At 32.2% G+C, this 17,080-nt stretch overlaps 1 protein-coding gene across 1 annotated transcript in view; it reads right to left on the bottom strand.

Moving 5' to 3' along the window:
- Positions 1 to 7,427: 7,427 nt before the first annotated feature.
- LOC134722418 (cell adhesion molecule 2-like) overlaps positions 7,428 to 17,080 on the bottom strand; it is a 33,241-nt gene continuing 23,588 nt past the window's right edge. The window contains exons 3-5 of the mRNA XM_063586038.1: positions 13,442 to 13,729; positions 7,726 to 7,851; positions 7,428 to 7,468 (exon numbers count right to left, since the gene is read on the bottom strand). Of these exons, the coding sequence (XP_063442108.1) occupies positions 7,428 to 7,468; positions 7,726 to 7,851; positions 13,442 to 13,729 (455 nt within the window). The remainder of the gene's footprint in view (positions 7,469 to 7,725; positions 7,852 to 13,441; positions 13,730 to 17,080) is intronic.

A 17,080-nucleotide genomic window follows, 5' to 3' on the forward strand; every position in this document is an offset into this window, starting at 1 on the left:
GTGTCTACGGACAAGACAATTTCAGTTAAAAAAAAAAATCTGTTAGAATGAATTGTGACTATATTAATGTTGAAAATACTGAGTCTTAATTTGAATAGATAACTTTCTTCACCTAAAAATAAGATTTAAGTTCCATAGCAGACAAATAATTGAATTTAATACTTGTTATGTACAAGTGTCTTGTCCGTAGACACTTCCTCATCTGCTGTTAATACAGAAATACAAAAGATAAAGTAAGAGAGAGAGAAATACTTTTCCTTAATTTGATTTAGTTAACCTTTTAAGGTATGCAGCAACTGGAATAAACAATATTGAAGTAAAATAATGTATGTTTTTTATGACTGATAATCTGCCACTTTTTAAAATCCACTCCTGTAAAGTAATTTTACAAAAATTGAGAACACTTAAATTACCATTTATTTATTAAAAGTAAGATATGTTTAAGTTTAAACAACACATAGGTATAATTTAGACCCATACAGCCTAGCAATATTGATAAAAAGACATGTCTACGGACAAGACATGTGTCTACGGACAAGACATTCTGACATATTTTTGAATTTTTTCCTCTATTAATAGATGTTAGAAAAAAATGTTTGTAGTGTTTTCATATCTACAAAAGAACAGGAACTTAGCAATGCAACATTAATGTTATTATACTTCCAGTTTACTAGGGAATGCATGTCTATGGACAAGACAATTTTTCACTTTATTTGTATATCCAACTTTGATGGCATATATCTGCAGCTAGGGTACTGCAATTTTGATAAACGAGGTAGTTTTTGATAAAGTATATACTAAAAGAGAAAACAAAACACATAACAGCATAAATTTGATTCATTTTTCTCTTATATCACTACACTGAGCAAGCTAAAAACAAAAGTACAAAATTACATAACGAACGCATAGTATTCAACTTTTGATCATAACTTTGTAACCACTGGAGATTTTTTGTTGCAACAACCAGTAAAAGAAAGATGAATAAATTGTCTATAACAGTGAACCAATAATGTAGTTCAAATTAATTTCACTTATTAACTATCAATTGTCGAAAACAGCGAAATTTTAAATACAACATAACGTGAAATTTTGCCCATTTTCAGCGTGTATTTTAGTGTTTTATTTAAAAACGGTAACACCTATACATGATATGTGATATTCATTGTGAAGCCCTACATTGTCTCCTTCAGTTCAAACATGTATTACTTATGTTAACATTATCTTCTTGTCTTTACAAGCCTATAACATAGACCCACTATGAAATGCACATCTGATCTTGGCTAGGCCGTGCAGGAAAAAGATTGTGTTTTAGTTCCTTCCGTGCAGTACATTATATGGTACTAAGAATTCTAAATAAAGAAATTTTGATACTTGAACTTACTTTGATAATTTTTCTTCGCTTCGAAAGTACCCCTTGTCAAACATAACCGACACCCAGCATGTGGCTTTCTACACGGTGGTAACGTTCAAAGTTACCTTCTACATGCAGGGTTTCTTTTCGTACCATGCGAGTTTTATTTCATAGAAAGATCATAGAAAAGTGGTTTACCAGTATCAAGTTGATGAAGGAAACGAAAAGTTATGATTCTTGAAAACTTCACAAATGCTTAAATATGAAAAAAATCACAAAAAGAAACATCTAAAAAATGATGTGTTTTCATTTCCGGAAAATGAAAAGTGCTTGTAAATCCAAATCAATTACGGCTTAGGAAGCGGCACAAATTTCGCACTTAATATTTTACAATCATATGCAACTTTTGAAGTGAAATAATGCTGTCCATTAGCAAATTATTGATAAAGTAGTAATCTTAATATTGTTTAAGTGCCTTTGGCTATATCAACGATAAAGGAAACCATCTAGAAATGACCTTGACATCGACAAAATCTACATATTCAAATGAGGCCTCAATTGAAATTGCAAAGGCCCTAATCAAGTATAATGTTTGGGGGTTTCCACGATACATAGCAAGATGACAAATAATAATAACATCAGCTTGCATTAAATAATTAAATAATAACAAACATATCTTCATACAATGTAGAAATAAAATATACAAGTATTCTTACAAATTCAAGACTTATACAGCAAGGAAGTAAGACAATGCTTTTAAATATTTACCTTTATTAGGATGGAATCCACCAAATTCAACGGCGTCACTGATTAAAAATAGCCGCAAAATTATATCCATGCAGCATTTTGCAAATTTAAATGTCTCATTACAAACATTTTCGGCAATGAAATTATTCTTACAATAGCTCACTTGCATCTTCATCAAAAGTTCAGACGATAAAAAGCTATGCTAAACTTTTTCACACTTTTTCAAATGGGGTACATCAATTGTTTTGGGAAAATCGATGATCGTTTAAGGTAATCTTCCTTAAATTTATTATTTTTCATAACGAAAAGTGTGAAAAATGTCTATTAGTTTTCTGACTGACCTTAGAGGGGGCCGGCTCCAGTCACGCTTCAATGATTCCCTATATCAGCAACCAAATTTTTCCCCCAAAAGGGGGGACTCGGGCACCCTGCCCCCCCTAAATCCGCCTTTGGACTAATGGAAGTTCGGGTCAATAGAATCAGAAACATGCCACTTATCATAAGCGTCATTTTCCAAAATTGTAATACCTTAACAGATAACTGCAACAATACACTATTACAAAGTCCACAAGCGAATTATGTATTTCTTTTTAGGCATTTGATTTTAAATAAGACTGACGGAACAAAAACAAAATTATATTGCCGTCTACAAAAATCATCAGAAAATATATGTATTGTCTGATGAAAGAAATTACACGTTATAGTTCCCAGGACAGTTTGTAATTACATATAGAAACGAATATACCTTCAAACTGCTGTTGTATTTTCTTCAAAATCATGGCTGGTTAAACAGTAAAACCAAATGTTCCGCAGTAAGCAGCTTTATACGATCGCAGAGTTCGAACCATGAATATTGGGTCAAGTATGGACACAACATTCAAGCCTGATACAGCTCTGAATTTGGATTGTGATTAAACTGTTGACACAACACAGGTTTCTGACACATAATGAATGTGGTCCAAGAACTTAAACTTAAAAACTTTGAATTTTAAATTGGATATTATCTATTATGGTCCAATATCCAAAATCTAAATACATGGTTAGATTCAGCATATCAAAGAACCCCAATAATTCAATTTTTGATAAAATCAAATAAACTTCAATTTTGGACCCTTTAGACCTCAATGTGGACCAATCTGATAACTGGGCCCAAACATCAAAAATCTAAATACATGGTTAGATTCATGATATATATCAAAGAACTCCATATATACATATTTTTTTTAAATCAAACAAGTTAATTTTGGACCCCAATTTGGACCAACTTGAAAACTGGGCCTTTAATCAAAAATCTAAATACATGTTTAGATTCAGCATATTAAACAACCCCAAAGGATTCATTTTTTGATGATATAAAACAAACCAGATGCTCCGCAGGGCACAGCTTTATACGACCGCAGAGGTTGAACCCTGAACAGTTGGGGCAAGTACGGACACAACATTCAAGCTGGATTCAGTTCTAAATTTGGATTGTGATTAAATAGTTGACACAGCATAGGTTTCTGACACAGAATGAATGTGGTCTAATAAACTTAAAATTTTTGTTTTACTTTTGAGCAATTCACTATGCTGTTGAATATTAATCCTCTCAAAAAAATGTTTGAAGAAATTTTCTTTTTATTTATAAAATTTCAAACGAGAAAAATTATCAGTTGGTAGTAAAAGTGAATATACACATTGTATATTGTATAAAACAATGATTTAACATGATTCAACTACTATTTTGGACAAAGAAAAATAACTCCAATTGAAATTGTGCAATTAGATATTTCTTGCTATTGCGCAATACTGTGCAATTGAAAATACTTGCTATTGCACAATACTGTGCAATCCAAGATTTCTTGCTTTTGCGCAATACTGTGCAATTGAAAATTTCTTGCTATTGCACAATACTGTGCAATTGAAGATTTCTTAATATTGCTGAATACTGTGCAATTGAAAATTTCTTGATATTGCACAATACTTAATATAATAATTATGGATCCTGATTTGTACCAACTTGAAAACTGGGCCCATAATCAACAAGCTAAGTACATGTTTAGATTCAGCATATCAAAGAACCCCAAGAATTCATTTTTTGTTAAAATCAAACTAAGTTTAATTTTGGACCCTTTGGACTTTAATGTGGGTCTCATTGGGGTCTAAGCGTGACACGGGATTGCTGATTTTTTTTAAGCGTGACACGTGAAAGTCAAATTATTTTGTCGGGAAAACGGGAAATGAGGTCTTGCGGGACCCGGGAAATGACAAAAAAATGAGAATTGCTTACGCACATAGTGTAAGCAGGATAAGGGAATCTGATAAAACAGTAAGCGGGATCCGGGATCTGAACCCCCCAATGAGACCCCCTTTAATGTATACCAATTCAAAAACAGGGCCAAAAATTAAGAATTTACATACACAATTAGATTTGGCATATCAAAGAACCCCATTTATTCAATTTTTTATGAAATCAAACAAAGTTTAATTTTGGACCCTGATTTGGACCAACTTGAAAGCTGGGCCAATAATCAAAAATCTAAGTACATTTTTTAGATTCAGCATATCAAAGAACCCAACCAATTCATTTTTTTTTCAAAATCAAACTAAGTTTAATTATGGACCCTTTGGACCTTAATGCAGACCAATTTGAAAACGGGACCAAAAATTTAGAGTCTACATACACAGTTAGATTCGGCATATCAAAGAACCCCAATTATTAAATTTTTTATGAAATCAAACAAAGTTTAATTTTGGACCCTTTGGGACCCTTTTTCCTAAACTGTTGGGACCAAAACTCCCAAAATCAATACCAACCTTCCTTTTATGGTCATAAACCTTGTGTTAAAATTTCATAGATTTCTATTCACTTTTACTAAAGTTAGAGTGCGAAAACTAAAAGTATTCTGACGACGACAACGCAGACGACGCAACAACATGATAGCAATATACGACGAAAATTTTTCAAATTTTAAGGTCGTATAAAAAGTTAAATTTTGGACCACGATTTGGGCCAACTTGAAAACTGGGCCCATAATAAAAATTCTAATACAAGTTTAGATTCAGCATATGAAAGAACCCCAAGGATTCAATTGTTGTTGAAATCGAACAGAGTTCAATTTTGGACAACGATTTGGACCAATTTTTAAAAACTGGGCCCATAATAAAAAATCAAAGTCCATGTTTAGATTCAGCATACAAAAGAACCCCAAGAATTCACTTTTTGTTGAAATCAAACAAAGTTTAATTTTGGACCCCAATTTGGACCAATTTGAAAACTGGGCCAATAATCAAAAATCTAAGTATATGTTTAGATTCAGCATGTCAAAGAACCCCAATTATTCAATTGTTAAAATCAAACTTAGTTTAATTTTGGACCCTTTTGACCTTTATGTTGACCAATTTGAAAACGGGACCAAATATTAAGAATCTACATACACAGTTAGATTTGGCATATCAAAGAACCCCAATTATTCATTTTTTTATGAAATCAAACAAAGTTTAATTTTGGACCCTTTATGGCCCTTATTCCTAAACTGTTGGGACCAAAACTCCCAAAATAATCCCAACCTTCCTTTTATGGTCTTTAATCTGTGTTTAAATTTGAGAGATTTCTATTTACTTATACTAAAGTTACGGAGAAAAAAAAAAGAAAAATGCTTATTTGGGCCCCTTATTGGTCCCTAATTTCTAAACTCCCAAAATCAATCCTATTAAACCTTCGTTTTTGTTTAAATTTCATTGATTTCTATTTATTTAAACTAAAGTTATAGTGCGAAAACCAAGAAAATGTTTATTTGGGTCCTTTTTGGTCCTTAATTCTCAACCTGTTGGGACCAAAACTTCCCAAAATCAATCCCAACCTTCCTTTTATGGTCATAAACCTTGTGTTTAAATTTGAGAGATCTTTTTACTTATACTAAAGTTATGGAGAAAAAAAAAGAAAAATGATTATTTGGGCCCCTTATTGGTCCCTAATTTCTTAACTCCCAAAATCAATCCTATTAAACCTTCCGTTTTGTTTAAATTTCATTGATTTCTATTTACTTATTCTGAAGTTATTGTGCGGAAACCAAGAATAATGCTTATTTTGGGCCCTTTGTACTTGTTTGGGTTTTTAATATTTTTGATTTGAGCGTCACTGATGAGTCTTATGTAGACAAAACACGTGTCTGGCATACTAAATTATAATCCTGGTACCTTTGATAACTATTGACCCCTAATTACTAAACTGTTAAGACTAAAACTGTATAAATCAATCTCAACCTTCCTTTACTGGTCATAAACCTTGTGTACAAATTTCATAGATTTTTATTTATTTAAACTAAAGTTATAGTGCGAAAACCAAGAAAATGTTTATTTGGGTCCTTTTTGGTCCCTAATTCTTAACCTGTTGGGACGAAAACTTCCCAAAATCAATCCCAACCTTCCTTTTATGGTCATAAACCTTGTGTTTAAATTTCATAGATTTCTATTCACTTATACTTTAAGTTATAGTGCGAAAACCAAAAGTCTTCGGAGGCCTACGACGACGACGACAACGATCGACGATGACCCCAACATGATATCAATATACGACCAAATATTTTTCAATTTTTGAGGTGGTTTAAAAAGTCTGAAATCGCTTTTAGAATACAGTCAGTTTTAGACTGATCGTACAGTAATTTATTTTGGGATCCCCAAGGAAAACATTTGTTTTTTATGGGAAATACAAATATTCTACTTAAATACAAAAAGAATATTGAAACAGTTTATATTTAATTGTAAACTGATGCAAATATTTGCAATAAAAGATTATTTGCTTTGTACTACGAGAGCAAAATTATCCATCGAATTCACTTGTTTCTATCAAGTTGTTGTGAAGAAAATCATCATAGATACCAGGACTAAATTTTGTATATATGCCAGACACACGTCTACAAAAGACTCATCAGTGACGCTCGAATCCAAAAAATTTAAAGGGCCAAATAAAGTACGAAGTTGAAGAGCAGTACTGACCAAAATTCCTAAAAGTTTTTGTCAAAAACGGCTAAGGTAACCTATGCCTGAGGTAGATGCACACATATATTTTATATTCTAATGCATGTTTTTTTTACAGTTATACTCATATTTATGATGCTTTACATACCTTGAAGATGTTCAAGGCACTTTATAGATATAGGAGTAAACAAATGATAAGAAAAGTCACTGTAGCCGAAACCGACCTGTTAGCCAGTTGGAAATCATCGCTTCGAAAATCTCGACTGCCAGATAGCGTACAGAATAGTATCTACACTGTGGTGGTGTGTACTATTGTTTGTCTGTTTGTCTTTTTCTTTTTTAGTTTTAGCATTGTCAGTTTATTTTCGATCTATGAGTTTGACTGTGCAGCTGCTTTATCTTTAGCTCCTCCTTTAAAAAAATTTATAAGTTTGTCTTTACAAAATTAAATAAGAATTTTAACTTACATGTTATATTCAATGTTTTATAAGTCTCTACGCCACTTCCTTGCTGCGATGTGACCTCATTACTTGCTCCACAAAAAAGACGTTTCCTGTTATAAATTCTATCAACACTGTATAATAACGTAGATGTTACACTATGCATGTCAGTGTTTTGGTCATGAGAGTATTTTGTTTCTGATGAATTGGCTGTAACATTAGTTTTACTATCTCCTAGTAACCAGTATATTGAAGCCTTTGGACGGCTTCCAGTTGATGTACAAGATATTAGAAGAGGTTTGGTCTCCTCTGTTTGTACTAAGTCAGAGCTAAATGTAGGAGCATTAGGCTTTACTGAAAATGATAATAATAGAATATAAATGTTCATAAAAAAAATTGCTTATCTATTAACAACGTTTTGTTAACAACGTTTTTTAATGTGGTTCATATATGTTTCTAGTTTCTCTTTTTTTTCATATAGATAAGACCATTAGTTTTCCTGTTTGAACTGTTTTACACTAGTCATTTTTGGACCCCTTATAGCGTGTTGTTTGGTATGAGCCAAGGCTCCTTGTTCAAGGCCACATGTTGACCTAAAATTGTTAAATATTGCTATTTGGATGGAGAGTTGTCCCATTGGCACTCATAACACATTTTCTTTTTAATATTATCCATATTATTCTTTTCGAATGATCCTAAATCTGTGATTGCTGGCTATTTAAGGATAGCTAGAGCTTTCCATTTCATTAAGAATGTGAATAAAGTTTATAAATGGTTCAACTTTTTCATGGAAAACTACCATAAACAAAAACTTTAACCTTATACAGGACAGAATCTTTGATAGACAGATTGACAGACTTTAGAAAAGATGAAACAGTCAGTCCATAATAAATCTTTGCAGAAAATAAAGGCATTTACGTAATAAAGGATATACTACTTGGCTAACCATGTACACAGACTAATGATTCATATTTGAATGAAGTTATGTATTAAGTTAAAGTCCATTTATTTAAAAGGATAGAAGAACGGACTGATGGACATACGGACAATAAAAAAAACTCAAAACAGCAGGGGAATAACGCTCACTTCAAATTATTTAGAATTTTAAAGTTTTCTAAAATTCATAAAGTTTTTAAAACGAGTGTCGACTATATAGCTAAATGAGAGAACAAAGGAAAAGTTGGGAATCAAATGTATCTTATCACAAAATAATCAAAAAGATAGAAGAAGATGTGGATTGAGTGCCAATGAGACAACTCTCCATCCATGTCACAATTTGTTAAACAAAACCCATTGTAGGCCAAAGTACGGTCTTCAACACAGAGCCATGGCTCACACCGAATAGCAAGCTATAAAGGGCTCCAAAAATGACTAGTGTCAGACAGGAAAACCAAAAGCCAACAATGACACCTTCAACTTTAAAATATCAGTATATATTATGAAAAACTTATCATAGGTATTAGAAGAGCTGAAATAAAAGATTAATTGTGCATCAAACCTAGCTTTCAAGGACTAAATGTGATTCGTTATTTATTATATATATATATATAATTATATATAATTATATTATATATAAATATACTTAATAAATAAATGATTTGGAAAATACATTTAAGGTATAAAAAGTCATGAGAATTCCGAATGCAATTAGGTTATATCCGGGCACTCTGGTTCTAAACCTTGGTTCCATCTGGGTTTTCTGGTTCTGAACCTTGGTTCTTTGGTTCGAAACCATAGTAACTGGTTCAACTTCCGGGTTGTTTGGTTAAGGCAACCAAACTTCTTGGTTACATCTGTTAATTTGAAATAAAGAATGCATTCAATACAATACACTAACATAACCAGATGCTCCGCAGAGAGCATCTTTATTGGATCGCAGAGGTCGAACCCTGAACAGTTGGGGCAAGTATGGACACACCATTTAAGCTTGATACAGCTCTGAATTTGGATTGTGATTAAATAGTTGACACAACATAGGTTTCTGACACAGAATGAATGTGGCCTATTAAGAAATTTAACTTAAAAACTTGTTCGGTAAACAGGAAGCAGTCTAGTGATGAATCTGAAAACACATCGCACGGTAAAGCTGTCTTATGTAAACCCTGAATCCAAATTTCAGAAATCCTTATATTGTAGTTCCTGAGAAAAATGTGAAAAAACTTTCAACTTGGCTATCATGTGTAAAATCATACAAGTGTTAGGTAAACCAGAAAGTCTTCGAGTGATGCATCTGAAAACGCATCACACAGTAAAGCAGACTTCTTAAAACCCTGAAACCAAATTTCATAAATTATTGTATTGTGGGTTACACTAATGACTTGACTGAATGACAGGACCGAATGACAGGACCAAATGAAAATGCTAATAACTTTTTCATTTATTAAAGGATTGATCTTAAATTTGAAATATAATAAGATTTCATCATTTGATAAATAGATTTTAGAAAAAAAAAAGAAAAAATTTGTAAGAAACTTTTGAAAACGTGACATGACCAATTCTTATAATGACAGGACCAACATCGAGAATGACAGGACCAAATAAAAATGCTAATTACTGTTTTATTTTTCAAATAAAATATCTCAGATTTGAAATATAAAATGAAATGTCATATTTTGACACCAAAATGTTATAAAAATTTAGATTTATTTTCAAAAACTTTCGAAAAGGTGACATGACCATCGCTGGCTGACAGGACCAACCTCGACAATGACCGGACCAGATTCTTTTATTTCTCAAAATATTTTTCTGAAATTTGAAACATAATAAGATTTCATCATTTGATAAATAGATTTAAGAAAAAAAAATAAAAAAATTGTAAGAAACTTTATAAAATGTGACATGACCAACTCTGATAATGACATGACCAACATCGACAATGGCAGGACCAAATAAAAATGCTAATAACTTTTTTATTTTTCAAAGGACTTCCTAAACTGTTGGGACCTCAACTCCCAAAATCAATCCCAAACTTCTTTTTGTGGTCATAAACCTTGTGTTTAAATTTCATTGATTTCTATTTACTTAAACTGAAGTTATTGTGCAAAAACCAAAAATAATACTTATTTGGGCCCTTTTTTGGCCCCAAATTTCTAAACTGTTGGAACTAAACTCCAAAATAAATCCCAACCTTCCTTTTGTGGTCATAAACCTTGTGTTAAAATTTCATAGATTTCTATTCACTTTTACTAAAGTTAGTGTGCAAAAACTAAAAGTATTCGGACGACGACACAGACGACGACGCCAACGTGTTACCAATATACGACCAAAAAGTTAAATTTTTTGCGATCGTATAAAAAGCTTAATTCTGGTTTCCAATTAATGAAATATTTTAGCATAACATTTTCCCATTTTTAGATCTTTTGTACATCTTAAATGGTTTTTTTTATATTTTACTGGTGACTCATCTGTCCCCAGTTTGATAGTTTAGACTTTACCATCTACTCTATAGACTAACTCACACAGACTTCCGTTAAAAAAACAGGTGGTACATCCTGCTAATGTTAGAGCTCTGTGTATTTACTCGTCATCGGCTGACAATGGAACACATTTTAACAATTTATTGGTTTCGTATGGTATAAAATTGAGAAAATGGGGAATGTGTCAAAGAGACAACAACCCAACCATAGAAAAAAAAAAAACAGCAGGAGGTCACCAACATGTCTTAAATGTAGCGAGAAATTCCCGCACCCAGATGTGTCCTTCTGCTGGCCCCTAAACAAATACATACTAGTTCAGTGATAATGAACGCCGAACTTATTTCCAAATTGTACACAAGAAACTAAAATTAAAATAATACAAGACTAACAAAGGCCAGAGGATCCTGACTTGGGACAGGCTCAAAAATGTGGCTGGGTTAAACATGTTTAAGAGATCTCAACCCTCCCCTATACCTCTAGCCAATGTAGAAAAGTAAATGCATAACAATACGCACATTAAAATTCAGTTTAAGAGAAGTCTGAGTCTGATGTCAGAAGATGTAACCAAACAAAATAAACAAAATGACAATAATACATAAATAACAACAGACTACTAGCAGTTAACAAACATGCCAGCTCCAGACCTCAATTAAACTGACTGAAAGATTATGATTTCATCATATGAACATCATGCACAATCCTTCCCATTAGGGGTTTAGTATCATACCATCATAACATATATGAGAAGAACAATTAACCCGTGTCATGCCAACAACTGGTTTTTGAATAAATGTGTATAGTTCCGATGCAAAGACCCTATATGTGAATCAATATTAACGCCAAAATATGCAATCTTTAATGACCTGACAACAGTATCGTAACTATATCCCTTCTTAATATAAATAAGTCTATTCAAAGGTTTTGTTAGTTTCTGAGGTTAATAATGACACCTTTGTGCTTTATAAAGAATATTTCCATAAAAAAATGGATGTGAAAATACCTGAACGTATAAGAAGTCTGCATGTTGAGCTATATTTAAGAATGATGTCCTTATACCGATAATAAAATTTAATAAATGTTTTGACTAGTTTGTGATATTGAAAACCCTGGTGTAATAAATTTTCAGTAATACATAAATTTCTCTCGTTAAAATCTAAAATGTTGTTACATACACAAGGGAATCGTACAAGTTGAGATATATAAACAGCGTAAGATGATGACAAGGGAACGTCACCATCTAAAAATGGATAATTCACGATAGGAAATGAAAAATCATCTCTTTTATCATAAATCTTAGTATTCAGCTCTCTGTTAGTGATATAGATATCAAGATCAAGGAAAGGGCAGTGGTCATTCTTAGTATTAGTTTTATTTAAAGTACTAAGTTATTTAGTTTATCTGGTTGGAGAGATAAATACACTAATTGTCTAGTTACAACATGCACTGTCTGAAAACTAAATGTCTTCGGTTTAGGACAACAATGGTTTCAACAACGATGACAAAGATAGCAACAATGCTCAGGCACCAAAACATGATAAAAAAATGTTGCGTTCTTATAAAAAGGAAAGCATTACATTTTCTCATGTCTCAAAGATATTTTTTTGGTATCCTATTAGTTTCATTTATTTGTATTTTCAACTATCAAAAGAAAGCCACAAAGAAAAATTAGCATGAAAATAGCAATAGATGAAAATGAGAAGTCAATCAACAAATAGACTGGTTTGCCAAGTGCAGCTGGATACAAACAAGGAGGTCCAACCCTGGACAGTTGGGGTAAAAATGGACAAACTTGATATAGGTCTGAATTTGGATTGTAATTATGTATTTGACACATTATAGATTATGATACAGAATAAATGCAGTAAAAAAACTTTAAGTTGGTTATAGGATTTGAATTTATATTCAATTGAAAATTTCTTGATTTTGTGCAATACTATACAATAATTAGTAAATATGTTATACAAAACATTAGCCAAATAAATTTTGATACCCAATTTATCTTTGAAACTGGAAAATTTCTTCAATCTTGAGAAAAAAAATACCCCCCCCCCCCTATTTTTTTTTTTATATATTTGAGAATTCACTGTTTAATTCTGTAATCTTGAGGGTTCTTGTGCCTTTTTGGCCCCTAGTACCTGCGTGGTTTGGGCAATTACCCCTAAAAAGAAAATCTAACTTCTACTTGTGGTACTGAACCTTCTTGTGGTACAATTTCAGGGCAATATCTTGGCCTGAAACTAGAAAAATGCTTGTTTTGGGCCCCTTTTTGACCCCTTATTCCTAACCGGTTCGGACCATCACACAAAAAATAATCCCAATCTTCATTTGTGTATTGAAGCATTATGTCAAATCTTATAGAGATCCATACACTTAAACTAAAGTTTTTGTCTGGAAACTATGTCTTCGAACGACTAATCTGACAACTACGACCTGATAGCAATATATAAATTATTTTGCGGTCGTATAGTAACTGAATTTCTCATTTTTTATTATTTAGATATTCTTAAGCATTCAATTAATTTACTCACATTTCAGATAAATTTTAGCTGAATCATTTAGTGGATAGTAAGAAATCTCTTCATAACCTGCCAAACATGTTACATTCTTGCCATCATAAAATCTGTTTACTGGTTCTAATGCATACTGTACAGTTTCTTTGGCGATTTTAACAACAGAATCTGGTATTAGTAACTTCACATCAGGCTTAGGTTCTCCACCATTTGCATGACAAGTTATCACCAGATTGTTTCCCTCAATACCATTTAATATCTTGTCCACCCCGACATTTTCCATACTCAAACTTGATGGTAGGTTGGCTGTAAAGTTAATAAATTATCAAAATTTAATCAGAAGCTCCCAATTTTATTTTGGTTAACAAACTTGAGTACTTAAAAAAAGGGGGGGGGGGGGGGGGGGGATTTTCAGGATACTTTCCCTCTTCCAATTTAATTTATTTTTGGCCCATACAAGAATATAAATGGTTTTAAGGGGGGGACCTTCTTGACTGTTTATAAGTTTGCATGCAAAAAGAAGGGTGTGGGGTGACTGATATTTCAAATGATTTGTTGTATTGTTCCATACAAGAATATGTATGGTTTAGGGGTGGGATGACCCCACCCCCCCTATATTTCATTTGGTTTGTTTTATTGTCCTTTACAAAAATATGTTTAGTTTTGGGGTGGGGATTGTTTATAAGATAAAAGCACATTCTCAAATTGAATAACACTCTATCTATCAAGCACTGAATTGCCAACTATGAGAGTACAGGGAGAAATGCTGTGGATTTTCTATAAAATGTCCATTTGTTTAGCATTGAATCAACACTAGGGTACATCATCCTTAAACTTTATGGTCAGGATGTTACAGTTAAGTTTTCATGGTTATGTCCATATATCACTGCCAATGACAGACCAAGTGTCGGCTGACTTTGATCATGTATTCATGGTACAGAAGTTGGGTTTTTGTATTTTGGTCTATTTCTAAGATAGTGTAAGCATTCAACCATAGAATACCTAAATTAAATGGGTAAATTTCATGGCTCATTAATGGGTATTCTTACAGAAGGACAAGCTTCTCACATTTAACTTGATCTAAACAGGGTGTTAGACAAGGGTCATTTATATACAATACAATGTGCACAGTTTGTCTGGAATCTATACTTTTCTGTAAATAAATACAAGAAAAGGTACTGATACTTTTTGCATCTCTAACAACTGTAAAATTCAAATATAATAATATAACACTGAGAACCAGATGCTCCGCAGGGCGTAGCTTTATACGACCGCAGAGGTTGAACCCTGAACGGTTGGGGCAAGTATGGACACAACATTCAAGCTGGATTCAGCTCTAAATTTTGATTGTGATTAAATAGTTGACACAGCATAGGTTTCTGACACAGAATGAATGTGTTCTAATGAACTTAAAATGTTTGTTTTCTCTTAGAGCAATTCACTATGCTGTTGAATATTAATCCTCTCAAAAAAATGTTTGAAGAAATTTTCTTTTTATTTATGAAATTTCAAATGAGAAAAATTGAACCCAATTTTTTTAATCACATCCCCCTTTCCCTTATTCCAAAACTAATCTCAATTAAAATTTCTAATGGAGTTTGCAACAATAACTACTCATTTAAATACATCATAAAATATAAAGATGTAAAAAAACTGCTTGTTATCACTGAATGGTAAAGATTATTTTAATTTATCAGTTGGTAGTAAAAAGTGAATATACATTGTATATTATATATAACAAAGATTTAAGTTGATTCTGGACAAAGAAAGATAACTCCAATTGAAAAAAACTTTTTTTGCTATTGCACAATATTGTGCAATTAGATATTTCTTGCTTACTATTCTGGACAAAGAAAGATAACTCTAATTAAAAAAAAATTTGCTATTTCACAATATTGTGCAATTAGATATTTCTTGCCATTGTGCAATACTGTGCAATTGAAAAGACTTGCTATTGCACAATACTTAAAATAATAATTTTAGATCCTGATTTGGACCAACTTGAATCTAAGTACATGTTTGGATTTAGCATATCAAAGAACCCCAAAATTTCAATTTTTGTTAAAATCAAACTAAGTTAAATTTTGGACCCTTTGGACTTTTATGTAGACCAATATGAAAACAGGACCAAAAATGAAGAATCTACATACACAGTTAGATTTGGCATATCAAAGAACCCCATTTATTCAATTTTTGATGAAATCAAACAAAGTTTAATTTTGGACCCCGATTTGGACCAACTTGAAAACTGGGCCAATAATCAAGAATCTAAGTACATTTTTAGATTCAGCATATCAAAGAACCCAACTGATTCATTTTTTGTCAAAATCAAACTAAGTTTAATTTTGGACCCTTTGTACCTTAATGTAGACCAATTTGAAAATGGGACCACGAGTTAAGAATCTACATACACAGTTAGATTCGGCATATCAAAGAACCCCAATTATTCAATTTTGATGAAATCAAACAAAGTTTAATTTTGGACCCTTTGGGCCCCTTATTCCTAAACTGTTGGGACCAAAACTCCCAAAATCAATACCAAACTTCCTTTTATGGTCATAAACCTTGTGTTTAAATTTCATAGATTTCTTTTTACTTATACTAACGTTATGGTGCGAAAACCAAGAAAAATGCTTATTTGGGTCCCTTTTTGGCCCCTAATTCCTAAACTGTTGGGACCTTAACTCCCAAAATCAATACCAACCTTCCTTTTGTGGTCATAAACATTGTGTTTAAATTTCATTGATTTCTATTTTTTTTAAACTAACGTTATTGTGCGAAAACCAAGAATAATGCTTATTTGGGCCCTTTTTGGCCCCTAATTCCCAAACTGTTGAAACCAAAACTCCCAAAATCAATCCCGACCTTTCTTTTGAGGTCATAATCCTTGTGTCAAAATTTCTTAGATTTCTATTTACTTAAACTAAAGTTATAGTGCGAAAACCAAGAAAATGCTTATTTGGGCCCTTTTTGGCCTTAATTCCTAAAATGTTGGGACCAAAACTCCCAAAATCAATACCAACCTTCCTTTTGTGGTCATAAACCTTGTGTTCAAATTTCATAGATTTCTATTCACTTTTACTAAAGTTAGAGTGTGAAAACTAAAAGTATTCGGACGACGACACCAACGTGATAGCAATATACGACGAACAAATTTTCAAATTTTGCGGTCGTATAAAAAGAAACAAGAGGCTCTAAAGAGCCTGTTTCACTCACCTTGGTCTATGTGAATATTAAAGGAAGCAGATGGAATCATGACAAAATTGTGTTTTGGTGATGGTGATGTGTTTGTACATCTTACTTTACTGAACATTCTTGCTGCTTAAAATTATCTCTATCTATAATGAACTTGGCCCAGTAGTTTCAGTGGAAAATGTTAGTAAAAATTTACAAATTTTATGAAAATTGTTCAAAATTTACTATAAAGAACAATGACTCCTTAGGGGGTCAATTGACCATTTCGGTCATGTTGACTTATTTGTAAATCTTACTTTGCTTAACATTATTGTTGTTTACAGTTTATCTCTATCAATAATAATATTCAAGATAATGACCAATAACAGCAAAATTTCCTTATAAAACTAACTATTCAGGGTCAGCAACCAAACAACGGGTTGTCCGATTCATCTCAAAATTTCAGAGCAGATAAATGTTGAC

The sequence above is a fragment of the Mytilus trossulus genome, chromosome 6 (assembly GCF_036588685.1).
Source record: "Mytilus trossulus isolate FHL-02 chromosome 6, PNRI_Mtr1.1.1.hap1, whole genome shotgun sequence".
Classification (NCBI taxonomy): domain Eukaryota; kingdom Metazoa; phylum Mollusca; class Bivalvia; order Mytilida; family Mytilidae; genus Mytilus; species Mytilus trossulus.